General features: G+C 39.3%; 1 protein-coding gene across 1 annotated transcript in view; it reads right to left on the bottom strand.

Moving 5' to 3' along the window:
* Window positions 1-19790, bottom strand: part of BAZ1B (bromodomain adjacent to zinc finger domain 1B) — a gene marked incomplete at both ends in the record, with an annotated part of 64965 nt that overhangs the window by 12762 nt on the left and 32413 nt on the right. Inside the window, 7 exons of the mRNA XM_079719295.1 lie at window positions 2545-2727; window positions 4693-4870; window positions 7434-7532; window positions 8482-8587; window positions 10668-10801; window positions 11300-11438; window positions 15053-16754. Of these exons, the coding sequence (XP_079575421.1) occupies window positions 2545-2727; window positions 4693-4870; window positions 7434-7532; window positions 8482-8587; window positions 10668-10801; window positions 11300-11438; window positions 15053-16754 (2541 nt within the window). The remainder of the gene's footprint in view (window positions 1-2544; window positions 2728-4692; window positions 4871-7433; window positions 7533-8481; window positions 8588-10667; window positions 10802-11299; window positions 11439-15052; window positions 16755-19790) is intronic.

Here is a 19790-nt window from a genome sequence, read left to right as displayed (position 1 = left end):
GGGAAAGTATTCCACTGGATAATGGCTGGGAAAGCTCCCTTACTGTAGTGTTTTCAAATTCTTTTCTTCACAAGTAATCTTAAGCAGAAATCTAATACACAAAACAGAAAAAAATGGAGCTGCTAATTATCCTAAAAAAGAAAAACCAGAGACAGCATAATGTTCATCAATAAGGAATTAGGATGTTAAAAAAACAAAACAAAACAACAACAAAAAAACCCAAATAATACCAGGATGATCTATACGGACTGACAGAGCGAGAGGACAGATGCCTAGGATATGCTGAAGAGTGAAAAACTGCAGATTATGCAGAGGGTTCCATTCTGTAAAAATCCAACAAAACTATCTTTGTATGTACACAGAAACACGTCAAACTATTAAAGAGTGATATCCTTTGGGAGGGGTGAAACTAAAATGGGAATTGTCTCATATTATATCTACCTCTCACATTTGATTTACTTACAATGAGCTACTTCTAAAATTTAAAAAAAACAGAAAACTGGATTATACACATACAAAAAAATGAAGTTGGACCCTTACCTTATACTATATACAAAAATTAACTCAAAATGGATCAAAGATCTAAATGTAAAAGCTCAGACTATAAAACCTGTAGAAGAAAATACAGGAGGAAAGCTTCATGACATTGGATTTGACACCAACAGCAGAGGCAACAAAAGAAAAAATAGGTAAGTTGAACTTCATCGAAGTTGAAAACTTTTTTGCATCAAAAGACACCATCAACAGAATGAAAAAGCAGGGAATTCCCCGGCAGTCCAGTTGTTAGGACTCCACGTTTCCACTGCAGTGGGCACAGGTTCAATCCCTGGTCAGGGAACTAAAATCTCACGTGCTGCTCGGCACGGCTAAAAAAAAAAAAAAAAACTGAACAAGCAGCTCACGAAATGGGAGATTATATTTGCAAATCATGTATCTGATAAAGGATTAATATTCAGAACATACAGGGAACCCACACATCTCCCCACCCCACCCCCACAAAAAAATTTAAAAATAGCCAAATGACTCAGAAAGACATTTCCCCCAAAAGATAAGTAGCCAATAAGCACATGAAAAGACGCTCAACATCACCAATTATTAGGGAAATGTAAATCAAAACCACAAGGTATCACTTCACACTCATTAGAATGGCTACTATAAAAGAGACAGATAATTACAAGTATTGGCAAGGATGTGGAGAAATTAAGACCCCTGTACATTGCTGGTGAGAATGTAAAATGGTGCAGCTGCTATGGAAAACATTATGGCAGTTCCACAAAAAAATTAATACAATTACTATGTGATGCAGCAATTCTACTCCTGGGTATATACCAAAAAGAATTTGAAGTAGGAACTAGAACAGATATTTGTACACCCATGTTCACAGCAGCATTACTGGATGTGAGGATAATCTGACTGTGATGTCTGTCATCCCACTGATCACCAGAGTTGATTCAGCTGATATGGCTGGCTAAGTGGGTGTGCCCATCCTCCCTCACTATTCCATGTGCACCCCATCCCTCCTGAACCTTCAAGCTCGGTCAAAAAGGACAACCTTCGGGACTTCCCTGGTGGTGCAGTGGTTAAGAATCCGTCTGCCAATGCAGGGGACACGTGTTCAATCCCTGGTCCAGGAAGATCCCATGTGCCGCAGAGCAACTAAGCCTGTGAGCCACAACTACTGAAGCCTGCGTGCCTAGAGCCCGTGCCCTGCAACATGAGAGGCCACCACAAGAAGCCCGCGCACCGCAACGAAGAGTAGCCCCCGCCCGCTGCAACTAGAGAAAACCCACGCGCAGTAATGAAGACCCAACGCGGCCAAAAATAAATAAATTAACTAATTAAAAAAAAAAAATGGTGGAAGTGACCCAAGTGTCTACCGATGGACCAATAAACAAAATGTGGCCTATAAACACAATGGAATATTACTCAGTCTTAAAAAGGAAGGAAATCCTGGCATACGCTACAATGTAGGTAACTTTGAAGAAGTTAAATAAACCAGTCACAAAAGGACAAATACAGTATGATTCCACTTTATATGAGGTACCTAGGGTAGTCAAATTCATAGATACAGAAAGAAAATGATGGTTGCCAGGGATTGGGCAGGAGGATGAAATGGGTAGTTTAGTGTTTAAAGGGCATAGTTTTGCTTGGGAAGATAAAAAAATTCTGGAGACGGATGGTAGTAATAGTTGCAGAACAATGTGAATGCACTTAATGACATAGAACCATACATGTAAAAGTGGCTAAGTTGTTCATTATGTATATTTTACAATTCTTAAAAATTTAGAAACCACCACCTTTTAAAAAAAGGAATTAGCTCTGGTAAAGTGGGAGGGGGGACTCTGACACACTATCCAGCTCTACAGGCAGGGCTGTGCTCCACAGACCAGTTTGAAAAGTACAACATTTGGAGAAAGTGATAAAGATCAAACACTGGCTAGGGAACAGTGCTTATGTAACTAAAAAGCATAGGGTTAGATAATTTTAAAACCAGATCACATACTTCTACGCAGTCATAAAACTACATATTCATTAGCTAAATACCTTTGCTTCCTCTGCCATTTTTTTCTCTTCATCCACCTCTTCAGTCTTTGCTGAATCTTCGCTTTGGAGTTTTCTTCTCTTTTGCTTGGGAGCCATGAAGCCTTGGAGAAATTTCTTTATGACACTGGCTTGAAGGGCAATCACACACTCGCCAAAATCCTTCAGTTTCTCTAGTGAGATCACCTACAGAAAAAGATTTAAAAACCAGACTGAGTAAAAGGCCAAGAGAAAGATGAAAGCAGACAATCCTCGATTAAATTCAAATCAACCTAGACCCAAATTGGTCACATAACATTAATTTAACTGGGTTCCTCAGTTCAATGGATGGCTTATGCATTTGAAAGTAGCCGACTACTTGGATTCCCTGATGAAGGGATCCATGGGAGGCTGAAACTTGCTCTACTTAAAGGAAGTTACTGAACTCATTCATACACTCAGTGACTGAGTGCCTACTACGTGCAAATGACAGTCTCAAGGCAAAGAAAAACTGAGAAGGAAAGTAAAAATTTACCAACCTAACAGCTTACAACCTATAAGCCAGATAATACATTTTACACACTTGATCTCATCTAAGCCTCACATTTATTTTATGGATGAGGAAGCATAAGCTAAATCACTTTAATCCAAATCATGCTCTTAAGGACTGAAACTACCTTCTCAGTCACACAACACATGCCAATTAAAAAAATACCATTTTAGGGGCTTCCCTGGTGGCGCAGTGGTTGAGAGTCCGCCTGCCGATGGAGGGGACACGGGTTCGTGCCCCGGTCTGGGAGGATCCCACATACCGTGGAGCGGCTGGGCCCGTGAGCCATGGCCGCTGAGCCTGCGCGTCCGGAGCCTGTGCTCCGCAACGGGAGAGGCCGCAACAGTGAGAGGCCCGAGTACCGCAAAAAAAAAAACAAAAAACAAAAAAAACAACCATTTTATAATTACAAAGAGAAACAAAGAATGATGATAATCCAACGTTAGCAAGGTGTGGGCCTGGGTTTGGCACAAAGTAGGCAACTGATAGATATTTGCTAAATAAACAAAAAAAGTAACTAATATTTGAAACAGGCGAAATTCTTTTGGTTGAGTAATTCCTTAAAAAAAATCTTTAAGAACAATAAAGACTGTTAAACCTTTTTCCCAGGGAATGTACCAAGAATTCATAACCAGACTAATGAAAAAAAGTTACATATATAAGATGCATATATAATTTGTTAATTCTAATAGCAAAGAAATAAAAATACAGAAGTCTGGCAGTAAAAGATTTACCATATCAACTCCATGTGTTATTATGTACCCCAAAGTGACATTAACAAAAAAAATTCTACAGTGATAACCCGTGGACAGTGTTCTCCAATCTTTTCTCCTGCTTTGATACCTAAAATCTAATGTGGGACACGGGGTCTCTTGAACTGTTTCACCTATAACACTTAAGGGTCCTTCTGAACAGTAAGCGATAAGACTACAAAAGTGCCTTCACTGAAATGTACCTGTTTAACAGCATGAGTGCTGCCCAACACAAGTATAACTCTATTGAGCTGATCAAGTATAGAGAATGAACAAAAGCAGGATACACAAATGTTTCATACCTTACAGCACAGGCATCACATGGGAATGGATAGGTTAAATAATGTTATATGACTAAGACTCCAGGACTAGTTTTCATTCAACTTAACAGAAAAGCTCTTTTTGAACAAAGGTTCTGAGCCAACTATTAGATTTTCCTGGATACCAACAGAATATAACAAAGGAAAAGTATCATATGTACATAGAGAATTTAGGGTTCCACATGTGTCTTTCAAGACAAATGCAAATATGATTCCCAGGGTCATCTAGGAAAATCAAGAACAATAAATATCAGGGAACAATTCCAAATTGAGTTTCCTTGAGTAACATTTCAAAGGGTGTTTTCCTGGGCTTCCCTGGTGGCGCAGTGGTTGAGAGTCCGCCTGCCGATGCAGGGGAAACGGGTTCGTGCCCCGGTCTGGGAAGATCCCACATGCCGCGGAGTGGCTGGGCCCGTGAGCCATGGCCGCTGGGCCTGTGTGTCCGGAGCCTGTGCTCCGCAACGGGAGAGGCCACAATAGTGAGAGGCCCACATACCGCAAAAAAACAAAAAAACAAACAAAACAAAGGGTGTTTTCCTTATATTCTTACCCGAGCTTCAAATTCTGATGTTTCTTCCACATAACCAAGTCCTCCCTTTTGTAACCTTGTTGCAACTTCAATGAGATCACTACGAAGAAAGTTTAAAAGCTCCTGGTTGCCATCACAGGATTTTAGACCCAAATTTGGCTTTCGGGCCAGATGAATAGAATGAATAATGTCCTGGTACCTAGAAAAGTTGAGGCAAAGGGGAGGAGGAATAAAGGAACTTTAGAAAATGGTCTATTAATTTCAGTTACTTGAATGACATGTTTTATTTCTAGAAGACTTATTTAGATCCTTTTCACCTCTCGTTTAATAGTCTCATGTTTCTCACACAAAATTTCAAATTTCTTATTCTTGATTCACTTAAAAAACATACATTTTGTTCTGTATATGGTAATTCCAGTATCTGAAGTGTGTTTCTTTACCTAGCTCTCATTCATGGTAACTGGTTTGTGTGGTTTTTTTGGGGTGTTTATTGTTTTTGTTTTTTTACCATGAGTTTCTTGATATTTTATCTGTGGCAATTCTTTGAGGCCTGGTTTGAAGTTATGCTCCTCCAGGGAGAGTGTGCATTTGCTTATGTTAGTTGCCAGAAATTCCTACCAACCGGAGACAAACTTTGAATCGTCTGCCTGGAATTCTTCACAACACAGAAGAAACATGAATTTGAGCTGAAAACCTATACAAGGACCTTCAGAGTTCACTTTCACACTAAAGATTAACCTTCTGAAGTCACAGTAATAAAGACTCTAATAAGACTCTCTACCCTGGATTCTCCATAAGCTTCACTGTTGGCTTCTTACACCAAAAACTAATGTTCAAGGTCATCGAAGTTGAGTACTAAGTTTCCTTTTCATGCTTAATAATAAGGAGTTTTAATATTATTTTCCTCTGACTATAACTTCATTGTGTCTCACTGGTGTTCTTTTTTTTTTCTTGCGGTACGCGGGCCTCTCACTGTCGTGGCCTCTCCCGTTGTAGAGCACAGGCTCCGGACGCGCAGGCTCAGCGGCCATGGCTCACAGGCCCAGCCGCTCTGTGGCATGTGGGATCTTCCCGGACCGGGGCACGAACCCATGTCCCCTGCATCGGCAGGCGGACTCTCAACCACTGTGCCACCAGGGAAACCCTCACTGGTGTTCTTATAAAGGATTCTGCTTTCACTGCCTTCTATCACATAATTTCCCCTTTATCTTCTTCTTTGATCTAAGTGTTATCAAGACAGGACTATTCTGAATACAATTTTAATTCATTTATACATTAAGCAGTGGACCAAAACCAATGATGTACCCATTATCACTCTCAAAAGTGTCTCAAAATTGCAGAGTATGTACTGAACAGAATTTTCCTTCTCTCCTCAATTAAACCTAAATTCCAGCATGAAAGCACGCAGATATTAAAGGTGGCCTTGGGCGTCCCTGGTGGCGCAGTGGTTGAGAGTCCGCCTGCCGATGCAGGGGACACGGGTTCGTGCCCTGGTCTGGGAAGATCCCACATGGCGCGGAGCGGCTGGGCCCGTGAGCCATGGCCATTGAGCTTGCGCATCCAGAGCCTGTGCTCCGCTACGGGAGAGGCCACAACAGTAAGAGGCCCACATACCTCAAAAAAAAAAAAGGTGGCCTTAAGGCAAAACCTATCCCAGCTTTGACAGAAACAACTGCTAGAACAGGAGGGACACTAGCAAATCTAGATGGCACTGATATTGATGCTAATTTTGTAGGCAGGTTTTTTTGTGTGGTTTCTCTTGGAGATATAATTCACATAACATTAAACTCACAATTTTAAAGCCTATACTTTCAGTGGTTTTCACATTTTAGAAGCATCAAAACTACCTAATTCCAAAACATTTTCATCACTCCATAAAGAAATCCCATACGGGTTAGCAGTCACTCTCAATTCTCCCCGTCCCTCATCCCCTGGCAACCACTCATCTATTTTCTGACTATAAATTTGCCTATTGTGGATGTCTCATATAAATGAAATCACACAATATGTGGCCTTTCTGTGTCTGGCTTCTTTGACTCAGCAAAACGTTTGCCCACTTTCTAGGATATTTCATTACTTTGTTCCTTTTTATGGCTGAATTTATGGATATACCACATTTTGTTTATCCATTCATCAGTTGATGAATATTTAGGTTGTTTTCATTTTTGGTGCTACTCTGGATACCGACAGAATACTTCTGAATATCAACCAATGTGGAACTGCATTTACAAGGCTGCCTAACTACAATCAGGCTCTCAGTCTGGTGGTGTATGGTGTGTTAGTCAATGAATAATCCTGCTATCCTGTATATACATCGTTTAAAAGCATACTCTTCCAAACAAGCATGAGGCGTCAAGAAAATATCAAACAACAGGACCTCCCTGGTGGTCCAGTGGGTAAGACTCCATGCTCCCAATGCAGGGGGTCCAGGTTCGATCCCTGGCCGGGGAACTAGATCCCACATGCATGCCACTTATTCTAAGAAGCACGCATGCCGCAACTAAAGATCCTGCATACCACAACTAAACAAGCCGCAGCGAAGATCCCACGTGCTGCAACTAAGACCCCGCGCAGCCAAAATAAATAAATAAATATTTTAAAAGAAAAAGAAAATACCAAACAACAAGAACATAAAAGAGTTACAGACTTTTTAAATTTTCACTTAAGCTTTTATGGATAAACAACAACAACAAAAAACCCTAAGGTATGTATAATATCTCATGCTGAAGAGGAGATATGAGGAGCGAGATGAAAACCCTTACCTCTTCTCCAGTCTCTCTTTAAGCTGACTTTCTCTTATTCCCTGAGGGTGAAGGCAGTTTAGCAACTCATCCAGCTCCTTTTGACTGTCACATAAAAACCTGTAGGGGCAAAAAACCAAAAACAAAAAACCAAAAAAACCCCGTTAACTCTGAAATAAAAAAGAATCAAACATTAAGAAAGGGATCTAGGGTTGGTGGTGGGAGTTGGGAAAGCAGAATTCCAACCTTGCTCAGAAGTAGAACAATTTACTGTTCCCATGAGACCTAATGTTAACTTTATCTTAGGACACTGGAGCCAATGTTTCCTACTAAAATGTAATATGAGGGGACTTCCCTGGCGGTCCAGTGGTTAAGGCTCCAGGCTTCCACTTCAGGGGGCATGGGTTCGATCCCTGGTCGGGGAACTAAGATAAGATCCCACATACCGCTCAGAGCAGGCCCAAATAAATAAATAAGCAAACAAACAAACATATAAATAAATAAAAATAAAATGTAATATGAGACAAATTTTATAAAGTAAATAGGCACACTTGTCCATATCCCTTTCACAGAGTAAAGTTATATCAAAAAATAAAAGACAAAAGGTCATTTTCATTAAACTAAAGGTGATCACAGCTAAAGCAGTTAATGCGATCACAAAAGTAGAAGGGACCTTCTCAAAACCTAGCTCCCTGCCTAAAAGCAGGATAGACACAAAGAAGATTAATGGCTATATTTACAATTCCTTATTCTTTAATAAAGATGAAAATCCTAAATACTTCTATTCCCAAGCAGACTGAAAGGCATTTCCAATGCTATGTAAGATCTATCATATAATATACAAAGTTACATTACAAGGAAAAAATAAAATTCTAAACCTTAAAGCAAACATATACTTATAAAAAAATCAAGTCTGCTTTTAAAGCAATGAGCTTACAGATCCAAGAAATCAAAATCACACAAAATGCTCTTAATAGATAATCACTAACTCACTGGTTTCACTATATAGATTATTTTCTTAACATTGAAAAAGAAAAAGAAAGAGCAACCAGATGAATGCTCACATTACCATAGATTCTGTCCCTGTTTGGGTATAGTGGTCTCTACAGCAATTTCTGTAGCTGGTCCGTGTTGTGTGTTCATGCTTACATTTTTGCCTAGGTTTGCTTTCTTACCTAAGAAAAATTTATACATTAGGCTGAATATAGTACATACTCAATTCCTAGTTTCAAACCTAAGCAGTACACAGTGCAAATTCAACAACCAATAACACAGATGCTGCCTATTAAATATATCCACAGGTACAGTAGATGCTAATTTCTCTTAAACATCTTACATACAGCACATTATCTGAGACAGTTGCTCTCTATACAGCTGAACAGGCAAAGTTTAACAGTATCACAAGTTATTGCAATAGAATGGAGAGAGATGACTAAATGTCTCAGAGCAAATAAATAATCTGTTCCTTGTACGTGATGCTTAGCACAAAGGCATCTGTGGTGAAGTAGACACAACTGAAATATATAAAACGACTACAAACTTACCCCTGGAGGCTTCAAATGTCAAATATGATTAGCTTTTTTGTAAACCAGCTCCTGTATACTAATATATGACATTACTATAGATAGATCTTAAGCCAGTATTTGAGGCCTTACCTAATTCTACAACTGGTTCTCTCCCCTGCTCCCCTTCTCTCCCCTTTAACCTGCAGCATCTTCCCTGAAATACTAACACATAACCTTGTTTAGTCTTTTCAGTCAGGTAATTCTGAAGAGACTCTGCCATGCTGGAACTAGAAAACATGAAGGAACAACATCCACCAGGATGCTCTAGAAGTGAAGGGATGTAGATGCCAGTCTTCTCCCGAGAGCTGTAACTGTGTGGACCTGATTTCTGAAAATAGCCATTAAGCTTTTGAGACACATAAAATTACAGTCCTTCATCCCACCGGAATCTCTCTCAAGTGTGAAGATCCTAACTTCGTATTTACTGCCCTCACCTGAGTATATACAAAGTCTACCAAAACTAGACTTTTCTACTAAGTACTACAATCTAACAAATAACATAATTCAACAAGAAAATGCCTTAAATTTGAAGTTTTGGGCTATATACTAATTTCCTTATTTAATGATTCTGTGAGTTTAAAAGTTTGGGTTATGAGTTTCTCTAAAATGAAAGAAAACTACTTTTTGAGAAGCAATTTTCATTAGGTTATATAAAGTGCAGCTGGAAGGAAGCTTATGTATCATCTAACGCAATGGTTCGCAACAGAAAGCCATGCTGCCTCCTAGGGAACATTTGGCAATATCTGGTGACATCTGGTTGTCACTAATGGCATCCAGTGGGTAAAGGTCAGGGATGCTGCTAAATAACTAACAACACATAGGACAACCCCCCACTACAAAGAATTATCTGGCCCAAAATGTCAACAACAGTGAGGCTGAGAAAACTTGATCTAACCTAACCATCTGGTATTTTTAAATTTAAAATTTTTCTTTTAATTTCTTTCTTGGGGGGAAAAAAAGAAATATATATATATATATACACATTCACACACACACACACATTCACATACACACACATCTATGTATAGGTCAAGAAAGAATACATACACACACATATATATATTTAGAAAAGTACACTTTTCTATTTTACAAACTGAACATACTCATGTAACCAGAACCCAAGTCAAGAAGAACATTATCAGTGCCCCTTATGACCCTTCTCAGTCACTTATTTCTAGTTACATATTTGCTGTGTTTCTCCTCACTAGAATTTTAGTTAATTGACATTCAGGACCTTTTATGTCTTGTTTGCTATCTTCTTTCACAGCACATGAAAAATTGGTTGGCAAATAAGAGATGCTCCATAAATATTAAATAAATGAATTTTTAAAGTGGAGGAAAAAGACACATAACTGCCTTCTTGACCCCTTACCTCAATTCCAGCCCTTGAAGTACCTACAAAGAGACTTCCAAGGAACAAAGTTTGAAAACTACTTGTATAAATCTAATACCCAAATATCCTAATATTCAAGTTCTTTATCTTTTCACGCTATGCCTGGAACAAAGTCGATAATCAAATGTTAAGTTTCCTTCCTTCTGCTATGCATTTCACATCTTCCCACCTCACTCAAATAAATCTACCTAAGAAGGCAATAAAGAAATTTAGAAAGTGAAAAAAAGTGACAGAGGAAAGATAGTCTTAATATTGACCCTACTTGAGCAGGGTAAACTAACTAATAGATATACATACTACGGGGACAGTAATCCTCATCAGCAGAGTCTGCATGGTCTTTTCGGTGATGGTTGAATCGGTAGTCAATGCTGTCATGTACCCAGCCTTTCTCAATGAACAAACCTGGAACTTCATCTGAGAAGAGCCAATATCTACAAATCACAACCACATATTATGTGTTAGTGAAAGATCATGAGCACAGGATGACTTCATTGTTGAGGAAGATGATTACAGAATATCACTGAACATTCAGCAGATACAAATCCTAAAGTAAAGCACAGAATACTAAAATTTTGGGAATTTGAGATTCACTTAATTATCTGTAATTTTTATAACTTCTAATATTTCACTACTTTAGGTTCCACACAATGTATGCATTTAAAATACCTTACCATTTTTAAAGACTTCTATTAGGATTACATTTCTCCTATCACCACAATTTAAGCTTCGTATCTGTGGTATCTTTGAGGACAGGGTCATGTCTTTAACTTCGTAACCCTAGCATTTGGCACAGTAAATATTCAAATAAATGTGTGATGAGCAATTCTGTTTCCAATATCCACGAACAGGGAAGCTTGTCTAGTCTTAGTACTAACTAGCAACAATATAGCAGCCCTAAAAGATGATAAAAGTTAAGTTTAATAACTCACCTATTATGGTTTCGATCTGTACCAATTGGAGTCCTACGCATGACTAGTTTTGCTTTGGCAATTCCTTCCTGGAAAGCCTTCTCAGCAGCTGCTTTGTGCTTTCGTATTCGTTCTTCTTCAGCTTCACGTTCTAGTTTCACTGTTAAAGATAAAATGAATCAATTTTTTTCCTAGTAAATTCTACTCTTACAAATTTAAGTAAGATATGGAGTGAAACGTGCCTGGTATTAAGTAGAAATCTTAGTTTCCTTCTCCTAATTCTAAACTGTTATAAGAAATAATGTGTAAGGCAGCAATTTCTATCTGGTCCTTCTATGTTCTTTGAATTTTGATGTCTCAGCCATCAACTCAGTGCAAAATCTTTTCTCTCCAAAATTTAACTTATTAGTTTTATAATAAATTAATTTAATTTTATTGATAATTAATTTTAAATGTAAAGTTAAAATAGTCCTTAAACGGAATTAACTGAAATATTTTCTGACAGGACCAGCCACAGGATCCTCAAAATGATCAGGATGAATAAAACCGAAATAGCTATTTCAAAATAAAACGTATTTCAGTCCTGAGGAATTTAGAAAAAGAATTGAGAAAGCAAGGGCACGGAAGCATCAGCAGATAATAGTAATTATTGCCTCTTTAATACTATTCTTTGACTTATTCAGCAAGTTGCTACTGTTAATGATGAAAAAAAGTTTTAATCAATTTATTTCTGATCATTCATTTTATAAGTTTATTCTACCCAGACAGAAATTTCCCTCAATAATGAAAGACACCCAGGAATCTTTCCTTTTAAGTTTTTCCATAACCGTCACAAATTTTGATACTGTAAGTAAAGGGCACTGCTATTTACAATGCCAGCAATTTTACTGCTGGTACTCTACTGATGACAACATCCACAATGTAGCAAGAATCTGGAAAATGCATCAGTCTAAAGATGTTACTTAAAAATTTAAGACAAATTTCATCTATTTAAAACCAATATGGGGAAATTCCCTGACAGTTCAATGGTTAGGACTCAGTGCTTTCACTGCCGCGGGCCCAGGTTCAATCCCTGGTCAAGGAACTATGATCCCGCAAGCTGCACAGTGCGGACAAAAACCAAAACAGAACGGTATGGTATTTGTTACTTTTAATAAATGGTTTTCTAGCCTGAACAGAGTTGTACGTTTGCAACAATGATTACAGTAGAAATCAGTACAAAGGTAAATGACAAAAAGAGTAATGGCCAAATCACAATAAAGGAAAAGCTCCTTCTCTTGCAGGTACAAACAAACAAAAAACAATCTAGGGAAAGTCATCAAAAAAAAAAAAGACCAGGGCTTCCCTGGTGGCGCAGTGGTTAAGAATCTGCCTGCCAATGCAGGGCACATGGGTTCGTGCCCCGGTCCGGGAGGATCCCACATGCCGCGGAGCGGCTGGGCCCGTGCGCCATGGCCGCTGAGCCTGCGCGTCCGGAGCCTGTGCTCCGCAACGGGAGAGGCCACAACAGTGGGAGGCCCGCGTACCACAAAAAAAAGAAAAAAAAAAAAAGACCAAATTTAGTTCCAGAGGTTACAGTACTGAGCTAGACATCAAAAGACCTGAACTCTAATTCAAATACTATCCTTGGCAAAGTATTGATATTTATTACATATTTTATAATTACATTACAGGGACTTCCCTGGTGGTCCAGTGGTTAAGAATCCACCTTCCAATGCAGGAGACGCGGGTTCAATCCCTGGTTGGGGAACTAAGATCCCACATGCCACAGGGCAACTAAGCCCGTGTGCCGCAACTACTGAGCCCATGCGCTCTAGAGCCCACGTGCCACAATTAGAGAGAAGCCCGAGTGCCACAACTAGAGAAGCCAGCACGACACAATGAAGATCCCACGTACCACAACTAAGACCCGACGCAGCCAAATAAATAAATAAAATTTAAATATATATATATAATTATATTATATATTTATAATATTGTGTCTTGTTTCTCTGTATCAATAATCAACTTATTTCTGGCTTCTCAATTCTATTCAAGACACTGTGGTATTGGTGTAAAGACACACATAGCCAGAAATAAGTTGATGTGTCCAAAGTCAAATTAACTCAAAATGAATCAAAGACCTAAATGTAAGAGCTAAAACTCTTAAGACTTTTAGAAGAATACACAGGAGTAAATCTTCATGACCTTGGATTTGGCAGCAGATTCTTGGATTTGACACCAAAACCACAACCAACCAAAGAAAAAAATAAATAAATTGGATGTCATCAAAATTTTAAAAATTTGTGCTTCAATGGACACTATCAAGAAAGTAAAAAGACAACAAACACAAAATGGGAGAAAATCTTTTTGGATCATGTATCTTAAGGGATTTGTATCTAGACTATATAAAGACCCCTTGTAATTCAATAATAAAAAGACAAATAACCCAATTTGAAAATGGGCAAAAGATCTGAATTAATATCCTCCAAAGAAGATATACAAAAGACAAATAGGCACAAAAGAAGATGACATCATTAGTCATCACGGAAATGCATATCAAAACCAATTCACAATCACTAGAATGGCTATAATCAGAACCACAGAATAACAAGCTTTGGCAAAGATGCAGACCAGTGGAGAAATTACAACCCTCATTTACCACTGGTAGGAATGTAAAATTGTGCAGCCACTTTGAAAAACAGTCTAGGACTTCCTCAGTTAAACCTAGTTACCATATGATCCAGCAGATCCATCCCTAGGTATATATACCCATGAGAAATGAAAACATATGTCCACACAAAAACTTGTACACCAATGCTTGTAGCAGCATTATTCATAACAGCCAAAAATGATTAAAACAAACCAAACGTTCATCAACTGATAAATGGATAAAAACAAAATGTGACACATCCAAACAATGGAATAATATTCAGCCATAAAAAGGAATTAAGTACTGAGACATGCTACAGCCTGAAACTTGAAAACATGGTAAGTGAAAGAAGCCAGTCATAAAAGACTACATACGTATTATACAGCTCCACTGATATGATGTATCAGAATAGGCAAATATAGAGATAGAGCAGTGGACGGTGACTGCTTAGGGCTGGGGAGGATGGGTATAGCTAAAGGGCATGGGGTTTCTTTTTGAGGTGATGAAAATGTTCTAAAATTGACTATGATAAAGGCTGCAAATATTTGTGAATATATTAAAAAACAATGAACTGTACAATAAACGTGGATGAATAGTATAGTATGTGAATTATTTCTTAATAAAGCTGTTTTTTAAAAAGTTCAGACTTAATGGTGCTATGAAAGCCCCAAATTCTTATTTCCTTACATCTTAATACGGGAAAGATTAATATCTAAGTCGGCAACTGTGCTGAGGGTTTCAAATACCTTGTCATTCATTTGTTATGACAATCTTAAGCATATGAGGAAACAGAGGTGTGGATAAGCAACTTGCTCAAAGAACTATAGCTAAGTCCCAGGTATCCAAGTCAGCCCACTCCCAGGTCATATATTATTTCCACTATGTCTGTTTGTGGATTTGGTCCTTTACTAAGCCAGAAAAGATGCCAACATCACACTAATCCAAGTCAAACTATCATTAACTGCAGAATGTCAGGCTGAACACTCCTGCTAGAATCTTACATACCTAGAAGGGTCGGGTTATTACACACAGAAATAACTAAAAAGTTGTGACAAACGAAGACGCTACCATTACCTCAGTTATTTCCTTCCTTCTACTATCTTCTAAAGGGCTTCCCCTTTTCTCTCAACACAAGATTTTACCTTTCATTTCTCTCTCCTGAATTTCCCGCTCCTTCTTAGCCTGAATGGCAAGCAGCCGTCTGCTCTTCACGGCACTGATCATGTCTTCAGCTTCCATATCTACCTGGGGCTCAAACTTCACGACTTCTTTTTTCCTATCAGCTTTGCCTAACCCATTCTCCTCTTTTCCATTTTCTTTATTTCTGGCTTCCATTTCTTTCCGTTTCTGTTTCTCTGCTCTCTTCTTATCATTTTCTTCCTTCAATACAGCAAGCCGTTCCTTCCATAACTCTGCAGACATCTGCTGCCTGGTCTCCATGTGGTCCTGCACTGAGTATGTCATGAGAATCCGGTGGCAGAGTGCTGTCAAGATCTGCAGTTTCTCTTCTGATGTTAGCTCAAAAAATTCAGAGGTCTCCAGCTTTTCTAGGAACTCATCTTGTACCTCATTGTCTTCAAATGGTGCTGAATCTTTGTTGTCATCTGTGTCTGAGCCCTCACTTTCTTCCTGAATGTCAGATTTGCGCAAGCAGAGCCGAACCAGCTCTGAAACAGAATGCAGAGTCAGAGGGATTTCTGACAGCTTCATTCCCAATTCACCATAGTCTTCTGCTATTTCATCTTGTAACAAGGTCTGTAAGAGGATGACCAACACTCTATTCAGGTATAAAAAGCCACCCTTTTCTGCACTCAAGGCTTCCATAAGGGACACAGCAGTAATAGGATACTGAGCATCTGGTAAGAGTAACCCAGAATAACAGCTCAAGAACTCCACCACCATGGCCACATCCCCAAAGAGTGTATTGGGCAGCCCTTCAGGGGTATCCACCAATTTAAATGTTGGAAGGTTTTTGCCAGTTAACTCTTGGTCCTCGTACCGCTTCTGTTTCTCTAGTTTCTCGAGCATTTCTTTCTCTCTCCGTTCCTTGGCTTTCTCCTTCAACTTTTCTTTCAGCTCCTCTCGTTTCTTTTTCAAATATTCTTTGCGCTGCTCTTCAGACATAGAAGCCCATCTCTTTTTGTGCTCTAGAAGCTCAAAGCGTTTTTGAACAATACTTCGCAATTCTTCTGGGAGACGAGCTCTATCTTCACTAGAGAGGAGACGAGCTGTTTTGGAGATAACACAGGACAGGGCACTCTTCTTGTCCTCCCTGTCTTTGTTTTCTTTGTAGTAGGCGATAAGGTGGAGGGCAGCAGGAGGCAGATGTTTATGAGGTTTACTAGAGGACCTAGGTGTGCCCCCAGAATTCCTCGGGGCTCGTGTCACCTTCTGAGTGCCTTTGGCCATGTCCAACAAAGTCATCTGCTTCATTTTGGTTTTAGGAGTCTTCAAGCCCTTTTTGGGAGATCTGGAATTCCCTGTGGATTTCTGTCCATTCAGGATGCCTTTGCTTCTGCCCTTTGCTTTCAAAGGTTTGTCACTATGCTTCCCTGATTTCTTGCCAGGTGGGCCTTTCTTAGGAATGTGAAAGTTAGCATGTAGCTTGCTGGGCGACATCATCTTCATCACTTCTTCCAGATGCTCTTCTGGAGATTTGGAATTCTTTGAGTTCTTCACTTTGAGTGGTGAGCCATTCAAGGATTTCTTCAAGTGTACATGACACCATAACTTAGGATTTAGTGGTGAACTGAGAGAAGAGTTGTCTGTCTTGGATTTCTTTGAGGGCTTCCTGTCTGGAGATCCAGTATTCTTCCTCTTAGTAGAGGGGTTGAGAGTCATGTACTAGAATTTAAGAACAGGAGCAAAAATAATTTTAAAAACTAATTTAAAGAAGCAATATTTAAGCATCCTAAAGGCCCTCTTCCCCATCTATTCAGGTAAAGCTACATATTCATTTCTCTTCATAGACACTCTGTCCCTGAAAAAAACAAAGCCATGAATGTTAGCTAATGTTTTAGCCATATCAACACAAAATTCTCTTGATACTCAGACTTAAAAATCTATACTCCGGGACTTCCCTGGCAGTCCAGTGGTTACAACTCCATGCTTTCACTGCAGGGGGCATGGGTTCAATCCTGGTCGGGGAACTAAGATCCCACATGTCGTCGATGTGGCCAAAAAAACCATCTATACTCCAATATTAGGCATTTTTTGCTATATAACTAGTTTTCTGCCTATATATAGATTAGCAGTTCTTAAATACCTTAACGAAATCTATGAACTCCTTCCCCAGAAACATACAAAAATCATGTATACAATTTCAGAGTCCATGGGTCCCAGACTAAGGATACTTGATCTAGATAATGTCAGCATCTGAGGAATTTTAAAATTATTGCTCTTGAGACAGGATTGTATTTTTATCCTTTAAACCTTTGGTACAACTAGGGGTATTCTATGTTTAGAATGATAGAAAGTACACCATTTAAGTATTTTTGTTTAAATTCAGAAGCATATTTTCTTATTAAGAGTATCAGTAAGTATACTAACGACAACAAAACACTGCTCACAAATAAGCAGCCCTCCTGATCCTGGCTCCTTAACCTCCTCTCTGTCCTCGCCCCACACTTCAAGAACTCTTTCCCACGAATACATTATTAACTACAAGCCCAATAGGACTTCCCTGGTGGCACAGTGGTTAAGAATCTGCCTCCCAATGCAGGGGACATGGGTGCGAGCCCTGGTCCAGGAATATCCCACATGCCACAAAGCAACTAAGCCTGTGCACCACAACTACTGAGCCTGGGCTCTAGAGCCCACGAGCCACAAGTACTGAGCTCATGTGCCACAATTACTGAAACTCGCGCACCTAAAGCCCACGTTCCACAACAAGAGAAGCCACTGCAATGAGAAGCCTGCGCACTGCAATGAAGAGTAGCCCCCGTTCGGCACAACTAGAGAAAGCCCACGTGCAGCAATGAAGACCCAACGCGGCCAAAAATAAACAAACAAAGAAGCAAATAATAAATAAATTTATTAAAAAAAACAAAACTACAAGCCCCGTTAAGTTCTCAAACCCACACAATTCTCTCTTGATCATCCCCTCACATCTTTCAAATCCACTCCCTTTAGTACCCCAACTCTGCAATCCTTCAATCCCAGCAGGACCCTTACATCAGTTAATTCTATCACATTTTCACCAATCTCACTTCTTTGTCCTTCTTAACTCAGGTTAAGTTCCACAGTCAGTCATTCCAATCAATCTTGCATAAACCTACGATTCCCTTGTCTCCCTTGCTCTATGATATCAAGTTACTCCTAGCCTGCACTTGTTCAGCTTAAACATGACTAGAATAAAAGACACAATGACAGTGTGTGGACTTATTTTAAATTCATAATCAGGTACCTCAGATGCATCCTGAATGCCACTCAGTAATCACAATATATTCCCTTAGTCCATTTACCTTCTCACTCTCCTGGATATACATCTTTTCCTATCTCCTAAAATCTCTGCCTTATCCCCATTATACAGAATTAGTTAATAGGTTAGAACCCAGTCAGCCTGCCATTGTTTCTGTTTAAATGTGCATTAAAACAAAACCAAAAACACTGTTGATTTTGATGTTTTAAAATATAATTACAAAGAAAAAAAGCCTGGCAGTTAAAACACATACTACATGAAATAATAGCCAAGCAATGAAAAAGTATAGCCAATTCAAAAAAAAATTTTTTTTGTTTCAAGTGATAGGGAGAAAGACTAGATAACCCCTAGAATACTTGACTTCTATTACCAAAAGCAGCTAAGCACATAAAAGGCACTCAGAGGGCTTCCCTGGTGGCTCAGTGGTTGAGAGTCCGCCTGCCGATGCAGGGGACATGGGTTCGTGCCCCGGTCCGGAAAGATCCCACATGCCACGGAGCGGCTGGGCCCGTGAGCCATGGCCGCTGAGCCTGCGTGTCCGGAGCCTGTGCTCTGCAACGGGAGAGGCCACAACAGTGAGAGGCCCGCGTACCGCAAAAAAAAAAAAAAAAAAGGCACTCAGAGACTGCTGAGTTTAAGTTTCTGAGTGGAAAGGACTAACTTGTAAAGAAGCAGTCTGGAGGCAGTGGATAAGACAGGCTAGTGTGAGATGAGACTACAGGCCAGGAAACAGCTGAAGACTATCGAATATGAAACCAGGACCCCTTTAAAAAGGCAACAGAGAAACAGCTATGGTGAAATAAATCTCAGAGATGCTACAGAAGAACACCTATGCTCCCGTTGAAGTAAACAAAACAGGTACAATAAAATTTAATAAGTTGTACTATGATTCCAAATAAGATTTAAACATTAAGGATATAATCATCAGAGAAACAAACTCATAGAACCTAAGCAGCACAAGAGGTCTGCAATGAATGAGTGGCTATACTTAACAAATCCTTCTTCTGGCTAAGTTCTCTACTTTAAAGGCCAATCTGCCTTTTAAGAACTATAGGCAATTGCAGGTTACTGTTCCTTCAGCTGGCTGTTTTTGTTCCCTGATCAAAACGGGATGTTTTGTTCCCCAATTATCATACTCAGTATGGGCTGACAAAGAGGTTTCATAGTTTATAGAACATAAGCATTATCTGTGACTCAGGGGACACCTTCCCCAGAGGCAAGAATTTCTCAGTTCTAGTTCCCCAGAACTATATTTTAAAATGTTAAAAAGAATAAGCAAAGATAACTTATGTATGATTCCATTCTTCTTGTTGGCAGTAATATTACCAAAACTCCAGAGAGAACAATAGTTCAGAGACCACCCTACAAATCACGAATAAGACCCAAAACTACCCTGGCAGGAATTAAAGACAAATATGTGCCTTCCAAAAGTTAATCATCCACTTCAGCTAGCCTTGGAA

This window comes from Hyperoodon ampullatus (assembly GCF_949752795.1).
Source record: "Hyperoodon ampullatus genome assembly, chromosome: 14".
In the NCBI taxonomy this organism is placed as follows: Eukaryota; Metazoa; Chordata; class Mammalia; order Artiodactyla; family Ziphiidae; genus Hyperoodon; species Hyperoodon ampullatus.
Note: the sequence above shows the minus strand (reverse complement) of the source record. Positions and strands in the feature narration are given on the sequence as shown.